The sequence below is a fragment of the Meleagris gallopavo genome, chromosome 23, assembly GCF_905368555.1.
Source record: "Meleagris gallopavo chromosome 23, MGAL_WU_HG_1.1, whole genome shotgun sequence".
Taxonomy (NCBI): domain Eukaryota; kingdom Metazoa; phylum Chordata; class Aves; order Galliformes; family Phasianidae; genus Meleagris; species Meleagris gallopavo.
In genome coordinates, this window is record NC_139426.1 from 2,484,445 (window position 1) to 2,502,875 (window position 18,431).

At 45.8% G+C, this 18,431-nt stretch overlaps 1 protein-coding gene across 2 annotated transcripts; it reads left to right on the plus strand.

The window, feature by feature from the left end:
- The first annotated feature begins 1,472 nt into the window (after window positions 1-1,472).
- C1QTNF12 (C1q and TNF related 12) lies at window positions 1,473-18,128 on the plus strand. 2 transcript variants are annotated; one of them, XM_010722786.4, is made up of 9 exons: window positions 1,473-1,882; window positions 2,579-2,838; window positions 8,835-8,954; window positions 9,648-9,759; window positions 10,174-10,355; window positions 13,585-13,693; window positions 13,941-14,031; window positions 16,319-16,397; window positions 16,702-18,128. In XM_010722786.4, exons 2-9 carry the CDS (start codon window positions 2,668-2,670, stop codon window positions 16,798-16,800), a joined length of 963 nt encoding a protein of 320 aa, XP_010721088.2. In that variant the 5' UTR covers window positions 1,473-1,882; window positions 2,579-2,667; the 3' UTR covers window positions 16,801-18,128. The 2 variants fall into 2 exon arrangements, with proteins under 2 accessions (XP_010721088.2, XP_010721089.1); XM_010722787.4 differs by having other exon boundaries at window positions 1,474-2,235.
- Window positions 18,129-18,431: the final 303 nt, after the last annotated feature.

Genomic DNA, 18,431 nt, shown 5'->3' on the forward strand with positions numbered 1-18,431 from the left:
GTTTCTTGTCTGACTTTTCAGTTTCCAACTTTATGCACAGTTCATACAGCATTTATAAATGACACTTGGCTAGATGTGTGGTTCTTTACAATGTTTTCCCTGCTTGAGATCCCTCCTCATACAGAATTGTTGGTGTACTCTGAACTATTCCAATTATTGTTGCAATGGTGCACGTTTAAGCAGCTTATTCCTATTATTTTTTGCAAACAGAGGTTGCACACCCTTCTAGGTGTTCAGATACTGGCAAAGCTCAGGTGCTTTGGAACTGTTGCAGCTGGGATACGAGCACAGCAAGGCGTGCAGTTCTACAAATAATGCAATGAACTTAAGGTTGGAGGGGAGGTAATGACTGCACCAACACTTGTTGCAGCCCTAAAAAACCAGAAAGGCAGTATGATGGAGTGGACTGAGGAACTGAGCCTGCCCCAAATCTGAGGATACAGCCTTGGCACTGAGCTGTTGGGATGAGAATGGGGATGTTGCAGACAGACAGCACCAGCAGACCAAAAAGTGATTACCCCATTCCAGCTCTGAATGTCATTTCTTACCGTGGTGTGTGGATCTGTCAGGCTGTTTAGCTGCGATATGACAGATTGTCCTATTAATGTGTCATCAAGTGCACTTTTACAAATTCATGGCTTGTCTACAACTAACCTGAAAAAAGAGGCTTAAGTATGAGAAGGCGCCAAAGAAAGTTAAATATTATTAACAAATAAAGTCTGCCACGTAGTTTTGATGGAATGTGAGCTGCTTGGGGGAGGGGTGAGATGCTGTTAACTATTTAGCTTCTCTCCAGCACCCATTCTGGCTCTCATTCTTTCCCAAGCTTCACTTCCCTCCCCTCTTTCGTCTGAAGAGTTCTTGGTTTTTGCACTCAGCTTGCTGATGCCTCAGTTTCCCTGAGACAGAAGAGCTGATGGGAGGCTCTTAAAGGCTAATGAAGAATTGTACCTGGATGACAGGAGGCATGGTAAGGAGGTTTTCAAGCCAGCCAGCTGCTTCCTGGCATCACATTTTGTCGCTCTTGGATGACACAAGTACAAACTCAGATAAATTTGTGCATCCTTGCGTTACGGAGAGCATCAGGCTGTTTGTTCTCAGTGGCGAGCCACTAGTGAAGCTTAGCAGCTTGGCCAGATACATCCTTTATGAAACACTTGTAGATGTGTTTCTCCTTTTGGTTTTCTGTTCATTTTAATGAAGTGCCCATCCCCCAGTTCTGTAAATACACAGAAACCCCCCCCGAGCCATCCTCCCATGGGATTTGTGTGTCAGCACAGGGCAAAGCATCTGATGCTGTGATGCTCAGTGCCTATTCCAAGCCACAGCTTTTGAGCACTGCCACAAACTCATGTACAGCTCCACAGGCTTCCCAGAAAAATGGTGATTTCTCAAAGATAATGAAGGGGAGGTACAGAGCAGGGCTGAGGGGAGGGAGCAGGGAGTGGGCACTGATTTGAATCTGCCTGGCACACAGGCCAGCTCCACTTATCAGTGAGTCTAATAGGAATGTGAAGAGAATAGGCTTGACAGCTCATTAGAATGTGATCCCTCCTCCTTTTTTTTTTCTTTTTTTTTTTTTTTTTTCCCCTTCAAGTTGATGGAAACTCGTTCAGGAAAGAAGTGCTTATTTGCTGAGGTAGAGCAAGAGCTGAGGAGGGCTTTGCCAGTTTCCAGCCTGGGAAAGGAGCAGCGAGGAACATCAGTGATCAACACTTGGAGATACCCGAAATCCTACTGGGTGTGACACCAGGCACACGTTTCTGCATCCTGACAGCTGCCATCAGGACTCACTGCTCATCATCTCATTAAAGTGAAGACGAACCCAGCTAAAGAGAGAAGCTAAACTTGGAAAAACTTTATCTGCTCCTCATGGACCGAGGTACACCCTCAGCTTCTTTATTTATCCCTGCTTTGACTGTAGGATCTGTGAGGAACTGACTTTGTCCCTAGAAGGCTGAGCACTTGGCAGGGATGCTCTCAGCCTCTGCAGAAGAGCGGTGATTGTAACAACCTTGAGTGGCAGTTCCCTGCCAGGACAGGATGAGGACTTGTCACTGAGGTGTCCTTCGAGGGAGGATGGATGGGACCTCTTCATGCAACGAACACAGAAAGTGAAATCTTCTCCTGAAGAGGAGCAACCAAACAGCCCCCCCCTAATGAGTTTGTGTCAGCAGCCCCGACCTGAGCGACTGTTGCCCTGAGCAATCTGACTTCTCTGGGTTTCATAGCTAAGTGCGTTTTAATCGAGGCTGAAGACTTATTGTGTGTGGGGGGGGGGGAAAGGGGGGGTCGAGGAGGGGGAGCGACACTGCAAGGTGGGTGGCAGGGCTTCCCAGGGCCCCTCGTATTTATGTAAGCTTCAGGAGCCTGAATGGACTTACCTCTGCCTTCGAGTGAAGCCAGATTTTCAGACAAGTTTATCTGTACCGTTTCAATGTGTCCTGCTTGAACACAGCTCTCTCCAGCAACCAGCACGTCCATGCATGCTGCTCGTTTGGCACCGCATAGCCCAGAGGATTGTCTTTAATAGTTCTAACCTTTGCATTTTTTATTATTATTATTATTATTTTTCTAGAGAGAAGTCTGTGTCTATTCCTCTTATTGGTGGTGAAGGTTTTTGTGCTCGGAGAGTGCCCCTCCTGACTTGGCCACTCCCTTTGCAAAATGAAGGGCTGCACCTGGGTGTTTGTGGCCACTTTGCTTTGCCACCAGTTCTGCCTCTTCAGAGTCATGGCAGCAAAGAAAGAGAGAAAGGTGAAGAAAGAGCCCAGTCAGTACACAGAGCCTTTCAATGCCACCCTATCCAACAGCGAGGAGCTGCATGGGCATCCCAAGGTAGGTGGTACGTTATCAGCCCTTGGTTGAACTCGTTTTGGCAGCAATGTGATGCTGGTTCCTCTTCCAATCCTTGCCAAATCTCTTTGATTTTTAAAGAGAATTTTCTCCCCTTTGCATGATTTGTTTCTTAGCAATTCCAACACCTGAGCATGCCTGAGCTTTCTCAGCTCTGCTATTGCACAGAGGAGAGTCGTGGTTGAAAATTACAGGTGGGAAATACGTTGATGTGTGTTGGGGGTGATTGTGGCTCTGGCAGGAAGGGATTGGTGCCCCAGTGACAAATGTAAGGCTGCGTGTGCTTCGTGAGGGGCTGCAGCTGATGGTCTGCTGGGTGCAGTGACTTCTGATGGGCAGGATCTGGCAGTTCAGTGCTGGGGGGATCAGCCCAGGCTGCAGGATTCCATTTCCACTGAGTCAAACGGAGACATCAGAATCCTTCAAGATGAAAGTCTGCATAGAATCCATGGGAGTAGGAGGGGAGTTCAGGTCCTAGGGTTAGGAGTGGGATGGAATGGGAGACTGCAACACTGAGACCAGAGGGAGTGTCTCCTGTCACGCTGCCCCTGACCACCCTATGCTCGTACAAAAATGTCCCTGGTGACCTCTGGAACACGACTTTGATCACAGGCATTAGGGATGGCAGTCACTATAGCAGTTGAAGAACAACCTGTCAAAAATTAGGGCATGGAGGAGGGGGCACGTTGGAACAATTGGTCTGGCATTCTAAACGTCCCATTCAGTGCTATTGTGAAAGTAATTGGTTAAGGTTGGGCAAGTCTGGGAACAGTCCTCTGTGTAAGAAAAGCTGGCTGCTGCACTTGGAGTGATCATTAGGGTATTGAAGGCAGTGCTCCTTTTTGTTGTCTGTTGCAGGGCTTTGTCAGGACAGCTTGTATACGTGCTGTGTTCTGAAGGTGCTTACATTCAGTTGCTTTCTTCCACTTTCTCTACAACTGCTTCATTCTCCTTCTGCACAGAAGTATCAGAATGATACAAGTGCATTCTAGTCTGTTTTGGAATTAATTTTGTTTATGGTGAAATACACTGGACCAGAAGCAGGATATATTCTGATGGCAGAAGCAGGAACCGGTCCTGGTTTATGCTGATAGAGTCACACGTTACTGCTGGAAGAAACACAGCACCCACTCAGGGGCGTTCATTAACACAGACATCGGTTGGAAGCTGTAATTTCTGTGTTGAAATGCTGTGCTTTAAAATATCCATGGCAAAGGTTTGGCACTGTGAGAGCTGCAGAGCTCGGCGCGGGCAGGTTCTGTTTCGTAAGGATGGGACTAACCCAAATCTCTGCTGTAAATGTCTGTGAACTCTGCTTGATACACACTCCCCATTTCTGCAGTGTGGTTTTTCTGCTTGGAATCTCTCCAGAGCTCAAATATTGCTTCTGAACGTTGTGGGTGACTGCGTCCCTGAGCCCTGGCAGCACTGCTGTGAGTTCTGCTTGGTGAGGGGATGCATAGGAACAGCAGCACCGTCCTATTCCCCTGCACTACATAACAGGAAAGACAGACTTCTTTTTTCTGGGCTGTGAACTGTAAAAATTAAGGCTATGTTTACCTTGGATGGCTCTGTGGCCAACTGGTAGGTTTGTCAGAGCAGGAGCAGAAGTGAAATATTAGATGAATGGTGATTTTCATTCGTGCTGTTAAAAAGGTAGATTTGTTTTCCTTCTAATTAAGCAGTTTGGGAACAGGTTTATCTTGGGAATTCTTTTCAAACACAGAGCTGAGAAAATTCTCTTGAACACCATCAGTGCGTGAGCCATGCGGTGAGACCTGTGCTGACGGAGGAAGGCAGGAATCTCAGTTCTCCTCTGATAAACTGATAATTCAAAGGGAAATAATATGAATGTTTAAAAAATATATATATTCAGTTTTTATCTTTGCATATCTATCAGTGCGATGTGCTTGCAGAGCACGTGAGAGTTTTCTCTCTGGCACAGATGGACAAAGAGTGCAATGTGATGGATAAATACAGAGGTTGTCTTCTGCTGTATCATCACAGCTTGGCTGGGAGTGGCTGAGCACAGCTGCCACTTGCCAGGCTTGTCTTCCCTTTCCCAGGTATGGATCTCACCCGTTGGGGGCTATTGGGCCAGTGGGATATGGCCCAGTGGGGGATATCAGGCTGGCACCGATGCGTTGTTTGAAACCCATCTTGTGTGGTTTGAAAGTGGTCCTTCACAAGGTCATAGTGCTCAGTTGCATGCCCAAACCATGTGTTATTGAGTGCCCTCTGAGGACAGAGGCAGCCTTTTGCAAGCTGCCTGGTGTCTGTCCAACCCAACTGGCACGGGATTTTATCAGGAGCGCCCACAGCTGTCTGGAGAATTTTCACAGTTGGGGCTTGTTAATGTTCATGGTGCTGGGCTAAGCATTGCCTGGAGGAGCATCCAGGTAATGCTCTGACTATGAACAGAGCTGAGTGCATCCGTGCCTAAGTAGAGGGGATAAAGAAGATGGAGTGAGCGCTCACTGGAAGGAGGAGAGGCATTGAGTACAAACTGAAATACAGAAATGCCACTTAAATGTAAGAAAAAATATCCATCTTTACCGTGAGAGCGATCGAACTCTGCAAAAGGGTAAACAGAAAGGCTGTTGAATCTCCATCCTTGAGGATGTGCAAAGCAGCCATCTCCATGAAATTACAGGGATGATTTGAGGTCAGGGGGTTTTTACCTTCAATGGGATTTCTGATGATGGGATATTTTTCAGTTGAGTTACCCGCTATGTGGGCAAAGAGTCCTTGAAATATTATTTCCTCTGAAAGCACCATTCTGAGGCACTCCAAAGCATAGGGGAAGAGTTCTCTACCACCTATAGCAATTCCAACAGTCATGCTCCCAAGAGCTGCTCCATTGGATTCACTGCATTCATCGTGGAGTGATGTGTTTAAGGGGAGAGGAGGAGCTTCGCGAGATGTCCATTGAGAGAAATAAAGATTAATTAATTTATTTTTTTTTTATCACAGAACACAGTGGGAATGTAGACAGCCCAATCCCAATTGGGATTTGGTTGATGTATCAAACCTAACGCTTCTGCTCTCAGGAAAGTTCTTGAGAGATCTGTGAAAACCACAAGTGGTCAGGACCTTGGTTTTACATCTCATTAATAACCAGGGGTGTGCACAGCCATGACTTAGCAGTGGCCAACACGGGGTTTTTCGTGCTTAAAAGTGGGATTTGTCACTTTTAACCAGGTCCAAATAAAACAGACTACTGGAGGCAATCACTGGCTGACCATTTCGTAGTGAAGCTGACAATGCTCTTGTTGGTGTCTGTTGGACATAACAACTTGTACATTTGTGGATTAACACAATTGAAATGCAAAGTCAGGTCACTGTATTTCTGGCAGCTGCTTAATTAGCAAAGAATTGCTAAGTGGAATTCCATCCCAGATGGGCGAATATATTGACAACTTTTTGAACAAAACTTCCAGGGCAGTGACTTCAGGTGTGGAGACTGTAGGCCAGAATGGTTGAGTGTTCTTGGAGACCACCTCTGACTCACTGCAATGGAAAGGGTGCTGTCCTCACAGAGCTACAACCTTCTCTTGCTTCTTTTCCATCCTTTTCTACCCTGAGAAATGCCGAGGTGTGCCTGACATCTCTTGGAGATGCTTTTGGATGTATGGACGTATGTATGGATGTACGTCTTGCTCGTAGTGTTTCCTTTTATTCATCCTAAAAATGACTTCAGCCCATTTCACTTTTGTCTTTAGCAGAGATGCAGGCTGGATCCCACTGCCCCTGAATTTTAGGAAAGTTCAGGCATAGTTCAGATATTTCTCAGGATCTCCACTCCTGGGCTGTAGGTTCTGCTCGTCGTTCCTTCCATGCTGGCTGAACCCCCGTGGCAGTGCATGCTGTCCTGGGAGTCAGAGCCAGAAAGAACCACAGGTTTTGCCTGTGCACCGCAGCCCCAGTGACAGCTCAGCTGCTCTTCTGTTACGAGTGAGGCTGCTGAGCTCCCGTTGGGGTCACACGATTGCTCCAAAGTGATGACTGCTGTTGTATTCGGATTCCAAAGCTACGTTAGAAGAGCTGATTGAAAGTTGATTAAAAATTGCTGGCAGCGCTTCAGTTGTTTTTAGAGGCGCTGCTTGAAGCGATAAGGGCTAAGCTGATTCCGCTGCACTTACCATGAGAATTCCTCTGGACTCCTGCAAGCTTTGCTCTGCAAACAGCAGCCCAGGAGGGACAGGTTCCCTCTGCTGGGATTCCAGGGCTGTTCCCAGCCCTGACTGATACCTGAGTTGGCTGCGAGGTCTCTGGCTGCTGCAGGAGGCCGCTGCCAAGAAAAATAGAGGCTTGCATGCTTATTGCTGGGATTGCTCATGCATGCCGTAGTAATTAAATAATAATACCACAAGGATGGAACATTGATTTTAACTGTCAGTCATCCTTGTGAAGGAGAAACTGGGGAGTGCCGTGGCTGTCTTCTGGAGGGTTTGTAGTTTAGGGGGCCACTGGCGATGTGCTGAATTCCTCCCCTTTTCCCATCCTTTTTTCCCCTTTCTTTTTTTTCCCCTTCTTCTTTTTTCCCCTCATTTTTCTTCTTCTCCCCCCCCAAATTTCAGATGTTTTCCTTTCTCCTTTATTTTTTCTGCCTTTCTTTTTTCCTCCAAAAAAAGTTGTCTGCTTCGGGCCGTTTCTTCCCGGCTGGAGCTCCAGCAAGGCTGAGGACATCTGTCAGTCCTCACAGCTAATGGTCAGAGGCTGCTCAGGGCTGCTGCCTTCTAGCTGGCACGTTTCCTCATTTGCAGCAGGTAGGGGGTTGGTGCCTGGGTTGCAGCCTGGAGAAAACCTGAGATACATGGATGTACCCGTACACATCTGCAGTCAGAGCTGCATCTCTGTTCCTAAAACTCTGGTTTGCTTTGTTCTGAAGGTTGTGCTTCTGAGCTCCTGCCACGTGAGCCAGCCCTTTAGGATGAGTGAACTGATTTGATTTTCCTTCTCTTTGCAAGGCAGCTGTTTCATTCTTGGCTTCTGTTAGGGCTCTGTAGGAATGCACACTGCATCCTGGCTAAGATGGACGATGCTATTAATGAGCTGCTTCTTTCTCTTGTGTGAGCTGCACTGCAGTGTTACCACACACCCAGCAGTCCCAGGCACTGGGAATGGGGAAAAAAAAGAAAAAAAAAGCTTTAATTTCCAATGGAAATTTGGAAAGTAATTGAAAAAACCATGTGTGCTGTAAGCAAAAATGGCAAAGGATAAATAATTCAGGAAGAACTCACTGGTACCCCTTAACAAAATGTGCAATCACCAGCTGGCTATAAATGTTGTTACAAACATAGAAAGTCTGTTGTGGACTAATTTGGGTATAGAAATAATGAACTAGATGGGTATCAATAGCTCGTTGTGCTTGTTTGAGATGCACACTAAATTTAAGCGTGCGAGGGAGACTGTTTAACCATAACTCTGATTAATTACAGTGGGGAATGCATGATCAATATGGCAAAACGGTTGGGAATCCCCTTGCCCCTTGCCTTGGCCTAGAGCTGGGAGGGAGCTCTCCTGGCTCAGATTTGAAGCACCAGCATTCTGTATATCCTCCCACTGGAGCTCCAGCAGGCTTCTCAGATTTAACTCCAACACTACTTACTCTGCACAGATTTTTCAAGGCAGATCATACAAATTGTGGTCTTTTCTTCTCAAACTGAGCTTCCCTTGGTGTTTCTATCCAAAATTTTGCAGAATTGTTTGCGATGCTTCTGTAAACGATGACAAAAAGTGACGCAGTAATGGAGAATCCAGATGGAATTATTTGCTACAAAAGTGGGATAAAATGGAATTTTACAGTAGACCCTGAACCTTATGTCCTCTCAAATGCAGTATGTTTGGATCAGAGATTTGCTTAGGTGGCAGATATCTGTTTGGTCTGGATACTTCCCATTCTCGGAGTTCCTGAATTGGCCAAAGAGACCCAATTAGGCCCAATTGCATCTGTGTTTGCTCTCGTTTCTCTTCAGATTCTCGAATCTCCAGACCCTCGAATCACAGACCCACGGCGGACCTGGATCTCCTTTGTCCACCGCCCAGATGATGGCAACACCTCTAAAAGGAAATGCAAAGGCAAAGACAAGAAATTAGTAGGTCCCTGCACTGCCATCAGCTAACAAACGTGCACCATTCTTCCCTTCCCACTGCTGTTACTCAAGGTGTTCTGTGTGCTTCAGCTTTTGCTCTTCCCCACAGTGCTGTGTTTCCTTTTTTTTTTTTTTTTTGCTTTCCTCTCTAAGTTTCCCAAGGTATTTTGGAGAAGCTTGAAGTGGTAAGTGTGCTATATGCTTTGTAAGACGAGTGTATGTGAACTCTGCTGTCAGTGCTCACTTTGGTTTGAACCAGCTGTTTCTTGGGCTGAGCCTTTCTCTTTTATTTTCTGCTCAGTAGAAATAAAATTAACATTTTTCTTCCACTAGATGAAGCGCAAATGTCTTAAAGGATATACTAACCAAGGCATGGAAAAATAATTTATTGCAATTTAATGAATTACTGCTCATCTGTGTGTACTTTTCATCTCCTGCTGAGTCAAATATTGAATATGTTTTTAATGCCTTCCTTTTACCTTTCAATGGGCTGGTAGCAGGAGCGCTTTCATGCACTGATGAAACTCCAAGGGAATCATACACATGGAAACAGCACTGACAACACTGATTTGTGTTCCTGTTACCAGCTTCTAGCTCTGTGTAGCTTTCTTGGCTCACGGCTGGGAGAACTTCTGGTCTGCCCATATGCAATGGCCTGGTTCTAATTCTTGTGTTTTCCGTTGGTTCCTTCCTTAGCGTGGTCTTGTTGGGCCTCCAGGGCCTCCTGGTCCCCAGGGTCCCCCAGGAGCACCTGGTGCTGAAGTCACCCGGGAAGTCCTGCTGCAGGAGTTTAAGGAGATATTAAAAGGTAAAGACTTTTGTTTTGAGCTTTTGTGATTTGTTTCTTTTGGTAAGCACCGTGGCGAACAAAGAATTGGTTTTACAAATGTTTAGCTCTAGCTGACAATCAGAAGTTTGGGAAAATATTTCCTCGGCGCTGCTCAGTTTGCCCAGGGAAGTGGTGAAATCCCCATCCCTGGAGGTGTTCCAGAACTGTGGAGATGTTGGCACTGTGGGACATGGTCATTGGGAACGATGGGGATGGGTTGGGGTTGGACTTGAGGATCTTAGAGGTCTTTTCCAACCTGGATGATTCTATGGTTCAGTTCAAGTTGTAGAGTTGAGTGTAGACAAGTCTAACCACACAGCTGATGGCTTCATAGACCAAGCTCTTAAACTAAGCCTTTTTTTTTTTTTTTTCCTGTGTTTTCTGTCTCCTCAGAAGCCATTGAGCGTCGGGCATCCTTGGCAATTTCAGCACATCCCAGCCAGCTGCCTCCACTCCTGCTCTCCTTGGAGGAAGTTTCACCCTACAGACGTGTCGAGGAGGCGTTCCACTGCAAGCTAAAAGGACAAGTTGTCGTGGATAAAAAGACCCTGGTAGAACTTCAGAACTTCCAGTCGGTGAGAAGAGATATCAGACTGAACCTGTGCAACACAACAGCCATTGTGTGTGGATGATCTGTAGTTCCCCTGCTCTGCAGGGCTGCCAGGTGTTTCCTGAAAGGGAAGAGCGGATGGCACGACCATAGCATTGCCTTGTTTGTATCTGAGAAGTTGGATCTCCTGTGGTGATTACAGCCCTAAAGCTCAACTGCAGTAGGATGGACAGTTAGATTTAAGTCTTCTCTGTCCAAACAAACTCAAGGCTTTCCTCTTCTCTTGTAGCCCAGCTGTATCTCATGACAGTTCTTACTGAAGTCCTAGCAATCTGTGCAGGAGATGGCTGTCCCACAGCTCTAAACAACAGTCAGCTTCTATTTTGGTTAATGACAAAGACTTGTCCACATTTGACATTAATCTGAGGGATCTGCATTTTTTTTCATTGCAAACCTTGTTTTACTCCAGAGTAATCTTCAGATGTAGAGGAGAGTCAGAAGCACAGAGCAGTCATTGGTGATAGATGTGTGAGCCCAGACTAAGAGGCATCCTTTTGTCATATGATTCAGAGTCTCAGTGCTAAAATTCTTTACATACTGTTTTACAGAAGACTAACAAATGTTGAAGTAATAGCTAAAACCTGTCTTTGTAGTAAGTAAGCTTGCTTCCCCACTGCTCTGCCTCATCTCTGAGGAATCCTGTCCAGCAGATCCTTTCCTATGGCGTGGTTTTGCTGCTGGGACTTCGCAGAGCAGCAGGACTGAAGGCAGAGGTTTTGCTCTGGGTGCCTTGCTGGATCTTTCCCAAATACTCTTGTGGAAGCCTGGTGTGACAGCACTGTGGGTGCTGGCACAGAGGCAAGATTGTACTTGAAGTAAGTGTGGGCAGGGTTAGAGAGATCTGCTGCCTCATTAATTAGGAGGGAAAATGTGAATAAAGACATCTCAGCAATCAGTGCGTAGGCTGACACTTCCCATGCTTTGTTATCGTATGCCTAGCTCCTTTCTAATTGCTTCTGGCCCTGAAGCTGATGTGGGAGGGCTGGCAGGGCTCTGGATGCCAGCCTTTCATTTCAGCTCTGGGACAAGAAGTATCTGGTTTTAGCTTGTGTTCTGATATAGGGGAATTCAACAGGGAGGGAGACGGTGGTTGCTCCTGCAAAGATGAAAACGTTGTCTTTCGACAGTCCAAGAGGAGAGAATTCCCCTCCCTCCACCCTGTTGGTTTAATAGCGTGAAGAAGCCAACGGTGTGATACTTCCCAGTGAGATGATAGAGACTCAATCTAACGCTTTGGAACTTACCCAAGGCATTCTGAGTTAAGTGGAAAAGAACACTGAGAGAGGGACCAGCAGTCCTGCTCTTTGCACTCCTATTCTTTGTCGTTAGGGTGTTGTGTTGCTCTGACCTTGGGTTATTTGGATAGCATGGCATTTTTCTCACCCTGACTCTAAGAGTTTTCCATTCCTCTCAGTCCCATTATTTCCTTCATATTTGGAATTAAAAGTGATATAGCCTTCCTGCACATCTCTACCTACCTGTGGTTGCTGTACCAGTTGGGTTAACCGTAATAACAAAAGTCAGTGCGTTACTTTCCCCAGCCTTTATCACTATTAAGCTAAGCTCACCTCTCAGTTCCTTGTGCGTGGTTCCTGTCTTCAAAAACAGGGTAGAAAATGAGATACGGAGTATATGAGACAGACACGGGGATAAGAGATGGACTGAGGAAGAGAAGCTGATCTTGGTTTGTAAGAGCATGGATGCTAACTTGTTTGTTTGCTTTGGGTTTGCTTATTGAAATAACTGGTGCACAAGTAGTTTCTCAGCATACACAACAGGGAACTCTAATTGGCATGGAGTTTAATGGAATATTTTTGCCCAGAGAAACCTCTCCCTTCTCAGAACCAACCCTTTGCACTGTCTATTTCTATGAGCAGAAGAATAACAAAGCCACAGAAGGCGTGAAGAAACAGGAATGTTTTATCAGTGATAATTTAGTGGTGCCTACAATTGCCTTCCATGCCCATCCAGTGGTTTTGGAATTCGGTTGCTGATTCCTCTAATAGCTGTAACAGGAAAGGAATGAATTAACAATGCAGTTTTGCACACAGGGGGCTTGGATCTTGATGTAAATCAAACATAGCATTACCAAAAATGACAGCATAGTGATAGCATAAGAATGGTAGCAATCTCATCACATAGTCTTTGCTGTTAGGTTAGCTGTTAGATTGTCTGTGTATATACAGAGAGAAAACGAGTTCCTTTTTTGTGTTCTTCTGCTCCTCGGGGACAATGCAGGGCAAATCCCTCCAGACAGCATTCATGGGATTGCATTTACACTGCACAGAATGCCCTTGTGGTGGAAGCAGAGTCTGGCTAATGTGCTTTCTTGGCCCATGGAAGCCCCTCCTGCTTCTCCCCAGCTCTAACCGAACTCATGCTGGACAGGCCAAAACTAACAATAAACATTTCTTGTGGAGTTTATTTTAGTCTAAGTCGGATAATCTGCTGTGAGTTTGACTTAAGACCGCTCCCTTGCAAGAGGAGAATCTGCATGCTGTTTCCCTAGGCTTTTGCCTATTCTGTAGAAGCTGAGGCTGGAAATTAAATGTGGAATCTGTAAGAATCCAAACAGTTGTTCTTAATAGCACCAGAGCTGTCTGACTTCTACATGAAATGGATCCATATGATTGTCTCCTCTGCACTTGCATCACAAAAACTGTGTATGAGATTCCAGATTTTTTAGGCCTGGGGGGGCTGCTTGGCCCCATCTAAGAGTTTTTGGGTAGTACTAGAAGGGATTTAATGACTCATATAATGGAGAGTGGTGTGGTTCAGTGGAGATAGCAGGACTAGCAGAGCATACAGACGCAGTGAGCATGGTCTGAGATGTGCAAATAGAACTGCTGCTAAAGGCCTGAAGGTCTTGGGCAAAGTCCCTAGAGTCATAGAACGGCTTGGGTTGGAAGGAGCCTCAAAGGTTTAATTCCAACCACTGTGCTGCGCTAAGTTAGAAGAGTTGGGCAGTGAGAAAAAGGGTATCTTCAGATCTCATACCAATCATTTTACCTTTGGTGGGCATCAAATGCTGAGAGGCAGCTCATCTGGAAGGTAAAATCAGGGGAAAAACGGCAGCAGCCTTGCACATTTTTCATCTCTGTTCTCACGCGTGTCAGGTGCTCCTTTTTCACGGGTAGACGAAATCACTGTGACCCAGGGGGACTTGTTCAAGATCTGCTTTGCTTATTTTGCAGCCTTTGGCCAAAGGAGCTTTTCTCCGGGGGACGGGGTTGAACCTGGCAACGGGACGTTTCACAGCACCCGTGTCTGGCATCTACCAGTTCTCAGCCAACGTCCACATCGGTGAGTGCTGTCAATTGAGAGGTGCTGGAAGGAGTCCTGGTGTCCTCTGGGTCCCTGGTGTGTCCTGTCTGATGTGAAGAATGTCTGATGGCAGCCCTTTGCAGCGAACTCTCCTTTTGGTACCATATCCTAAATTGTTTGGGATTTCCTAAGAAGCCACAATATTGCTGTGCCTTTTGAACCAAACGCCAGCGAGTGATGGTCGCTGTGTTATGGATGTTTATGTTTATTTCACTGCTTTCCACAGATCACAGTGAGTTGAAGAGCAAAGTCCAGCTCCGGGCCAGAGATAACGTCCGAGTGTTGATCTGCATTGAATCTCTGTGCCACCGATACACGTGAGTGACTGCAATTTTAAACCATAAATACCCATAGAGCTTTTCCGAATAGATGGATTCCATCTGGCCCTTGGGCTTTGTACATTTTTCTTTCCTCCTGATTTGTAATGTTTCAGTGGATGGTGTCAAGTACTCTAAATAGATGAATAAATTCTGTGTGTGTTGACAGAACATATCATCCTTTCAGCTGGAGCACGTAAATGCCCTGTATTGGAAGGTCAGCTTGCTCAGGATGAGTTTGGCATGTGTTGCTTCGAGGAAGGAGGCTGAGAACCCATGGGCTGGGCTGAAATGCACCCAGCAGAGGGCAGTGCTGCTTGGGTTGAGTGGCCACCGTCTGGTTGTGGCTGGATTTGGGGAAAATGGCTTTTATAGGGCTGTGCGGATCTGCTCTGCCCTGCCTGCAGCTCTTCAAGTGCAACCCTTTGTAACAGCACCATCAAAATATATCCGTAAAATGACTTACGGTACAGCTTGAAGACAGCACAACTATAAATTTGCTGCTGGGCTGGCTGCTTCAGCTTCACCTTTCCTCTGTGACTTGGAGTGCAGTAAATAGGTCTGACCCTCCACAGCCCTATCAGTTTGAGAGCCTTCATTGGAGGATTAATTGGACATGAAGCCTCAGAAAATAAATACCAGCTCTCTTAGGTTTCATTGGCCTGTGGAAAAGACTTGATTGGTGTTGGAGTACTCCTTAGTAACTGGGGTAGCTAGCTGTGTGCCCATTGACCTGGTGGGAAGTAAAGGAGCTTGTTGACTAAAGCAACTGGCACCTCTTCAGCCTTGTAGACGGTTCTGTAACAGTCTTTTATGGTTGCAGCACTTAGTTGAAGCAGTGACAGACTGGTTGCAGTCTTGCACTCGTGAGAAGCCCTTCAGATCGTGTTAAGAATGGACCCTGGTCTGAGCTTGCAATCCGGGATGCCTGTTGGCACTCAGTGATTCTAGGAAAGCTTCCTTGTTCTGGTAAATGCAGGCACAAGAATTAATTAATCGGAAGCTCCTGTATGGATCAGAAAGAGCAGTGATGCGTTGGCACAGCTGCCCAGGGAGGTGGAGGGGGGTCCCCATCCTCAGAGGTGTTCAGTGTGAGATGTGGCAATGAGGGACGTGGGCAGTGGGCACGGTGAGGGTGGGTTGGGCTTGGGGATCTTAGAGATCTTTTCTAACCTTTGTCATTCTGTGAGTCTGTAAAGTGAGATGAGCACTGGCTCTGTGAAAGACATTTCTCTTCTACGGTGGGTGAGAGTGTCAGTGGTCAGTGGGATGGAAGAAAGATGGGTGGAGGGATGGGAGCCTGTCTGGACAGACATTCTGCTGGCATGAGCCGAGCTGCTACCCATGCTTGTGGAATTTCCTGGGGATGTCTACGTATGCAGTCATTCATTTTAGGGAACTGAAAGAGCCTTGAGGGCTTTCGGCTGAGAGAAATGGAAACTGAAAAGCACAGAGACAGTTGGAGTAGAAGAGATTAATGGTGGGAAGTTCCCACCCAAGTGAGGCTTTGGCAGGATGTGACACACAGACTGAGCTCTTCAATCAAGGTGGTGCCAAGTGGCTTGCTCTTTCTGGGCCAAATTTGCCCCTACCTTTTGTGCACATTATTTCCTTGCAAAGGGGATGGAAGCAGCACGTTTGCACTTGCTAGGTTTCGTCTCCACCCCTTCACGGAAAAAAGGGAGGGAAGGGGTTGGTTGGTTTGGAAAAACAACTGGATCTGCTCGCAGTGGCTAGGTAGATTTCAGAAAAGCCAGCCAATCATGGAGCTCTGTGCTTTCCCATTGCTTTGGAACTCAGCTCACATGGATGAGTTACTGTCTCAGGCACGTCCTTCCATCCTGAGTCCTGCACAAGGAGTGGTTCTTCGTTAACAGAGGATGACACGAGGAGCAGCTGTCCTACATCTTGCTGCTGCAAGGAACGTGATGGCTATTTGGGCATCATGGCACTAGAAAGGGATTGGTATTACAGAAGGGACTGAGGAGTGATCTGGAGTTCTACCTCAAGCTAATCTGAAGACCTTTGTTTTTCATTTTTGATTTTATATGATGCCTGATCCAGATGTCCTCCCAAAACAGCTTACAGCTGCAGAGTATGTTCGTTCTTGTGTAGGCTGTCTGCGTGTATTTTTATGGCAGAGTTGGCCTTTCATACCTTGAAAATATCCTGTTATTGGCAGAGTGCATACAGCTAGCTCTTTGCAGAATATCAAGAGTATAAATTATTTGCGATGGTCAGTTGTTGTGACTGCCTCAAGGTTTATTGTTCTTTTGCTACTGTTTAGGTCTTTGGAAGTCATTGCTGGTTTGGAAAGTAACAGCAAGATCTTCACTGTCTACGTGCATGGCTTGCTGCAGCTGCAGGTAGGGCTCTGCAGGCTGGGAATCGTTTATGGTCGGTCTGGAGTTATTTACTGCCAAGGCTGAATTCTCACCAGGAGGTGGGGAAAGTTGTTAACCTTCTCAATGAGGTTAATTGAAGCTAAATGACACCCCAGGGGTAGCTATAGAGAATTGGTGGCAGGGAAGTGGTAGCTATTCGTGGCATTGAGGGACATGGTCAGTTGGCATGGTGGGGGTGGGCTGGGGTTGGACTGGATGATCTTAGCAGTCTTTTCTGACCTTTACAATTCTATAACTTTTCCTTTCCCTCTTGCTCACTCTGCAGGCTGGCCAGTACACCTCCATCTTTGTAGACAACAGTGCTGGAGCTCCCATCACCATTCAGAATGGATCTGATTTCATGGGCATGTTAATGGGCGCGTAGCATCGTCTGCAGCACTGCAGCAGGGAAGAACATGAATCACAGCCTTACAACATATATTTGACTGAAGAAACCTTTATTTTGACTCTTGAAGACTGCTTCATGTAACTGTTGGCGTCTTTTTAAACAAGCAAAGAGCCTTTCCTTTTGCAGATACTTCAGCTTGCTTTCAGAGGCTACTGCTTCTCAAGGTCCACACCAGTTCATTCACCTTAAAAAAAAATATATATATACACTCTTGTAACTCAGAAACAGACTCTGTAATATTTAATATGTGCTTCACCAGATGTGCACCAAACAGTACACTGAGATTTGGCATTTGTTGTAACTTTATTTCACACGATTACACTTGTAATCAGCATGTCTTTGGGACTGACTGCGGGGTGTTTAAGTTTGTAAATGAAGGATTGAGAGGGGAAGTCGAGTAGTGACTGCGTTCCACGTGTTGTGGAGGAAGGAGGCAAGAATTTGTCAGCCAAACTGTTTTTCACACAGTTGTAAATGGTGTAGGGCCCACTCTCATGTTCAAACTTAGATACGTTTGACAAGTAGCATGTTGAATTCTCAAGCAATGCCTGTTTTCAAAGATGGGAATCCAAGGGTTGAACTGTTTAACGGTGGTTCCCTAAATCTGTTTCTCTGCTCTTACTGAAGCCAAATACCTCGCTGCCTGCACCGTTTTATTTTTTATTTAAGGCCAACGGCACCAGTTCTAGCATGAACTCCCTCCGTTACGTTCTTATGTTTTAGTAAGATATATATTTGGCTCTGGACTGCATCACGTACACAGCATCCTCTCAGGTGTCATATATCCGTTTGTAGATCTGTCTGATGTGTTTTGCTGGTTGTGGGTGGTGTCATTTCATTGGGTTTTTCCCTTCAACAGACACTTGGCCTTTTAATGATGCAACTTAACTAAGGAAATGGCTGTTCAGCAGTTTCATAAATAGATGGCAGCGGGGCCCCAAGTGGAGTCCAGATACTTTTCTTGAAAATCCGCAGTGAATGGAAGATATCCCTTGTTTGATGTTTCAATTTTTCCATGATCCGTTACAACACCTTCATAAAATGAGAACCAAGACTGCTGGGGACAGCAGAAGGCGTGAAAAAATGAGGCAGCAGTTCACCACAGTAGTGATTGTTGGGGTTTCACAAAGTGTGTAACTCACATGAAGATCGTTAAACCCTACCAACAAGGATTTGGCTGTTTACATTGGGTTTTGGTGGGGTAGGTGTAGTCAGGGCACATGGCCTGTATCCCAGTATGTATTTCTATACTGTTCTTTCTACTGCGTGAATATTTGTAATAAATTGGGCTGTTTTGTGCACGACTTGCAGCAACAGAATCTCCAAGTGTTGTTACATTCAGTGTATGTCGTTACCTATGGGTTTTTTGAACCAAGTCTCACTGTTGGTAAATCAGAGTTAAAATATTTATTTTGTTGTAGAACTAAAAAAAAAAAGTTTAAGATTTTGCTTTGGGATTTGCGACTTATTTTTTTTTTTCCTGTTTGTTGTGTGTTATATCTATGATCTCAATAGGAGATGAATTGTTGTATCTTTATTTCTACCTGTTCTGCCTCTGGTTGATGAGTTGATGGTTGGACTTTGTGATATTAGAGGTCTTTTTCAAC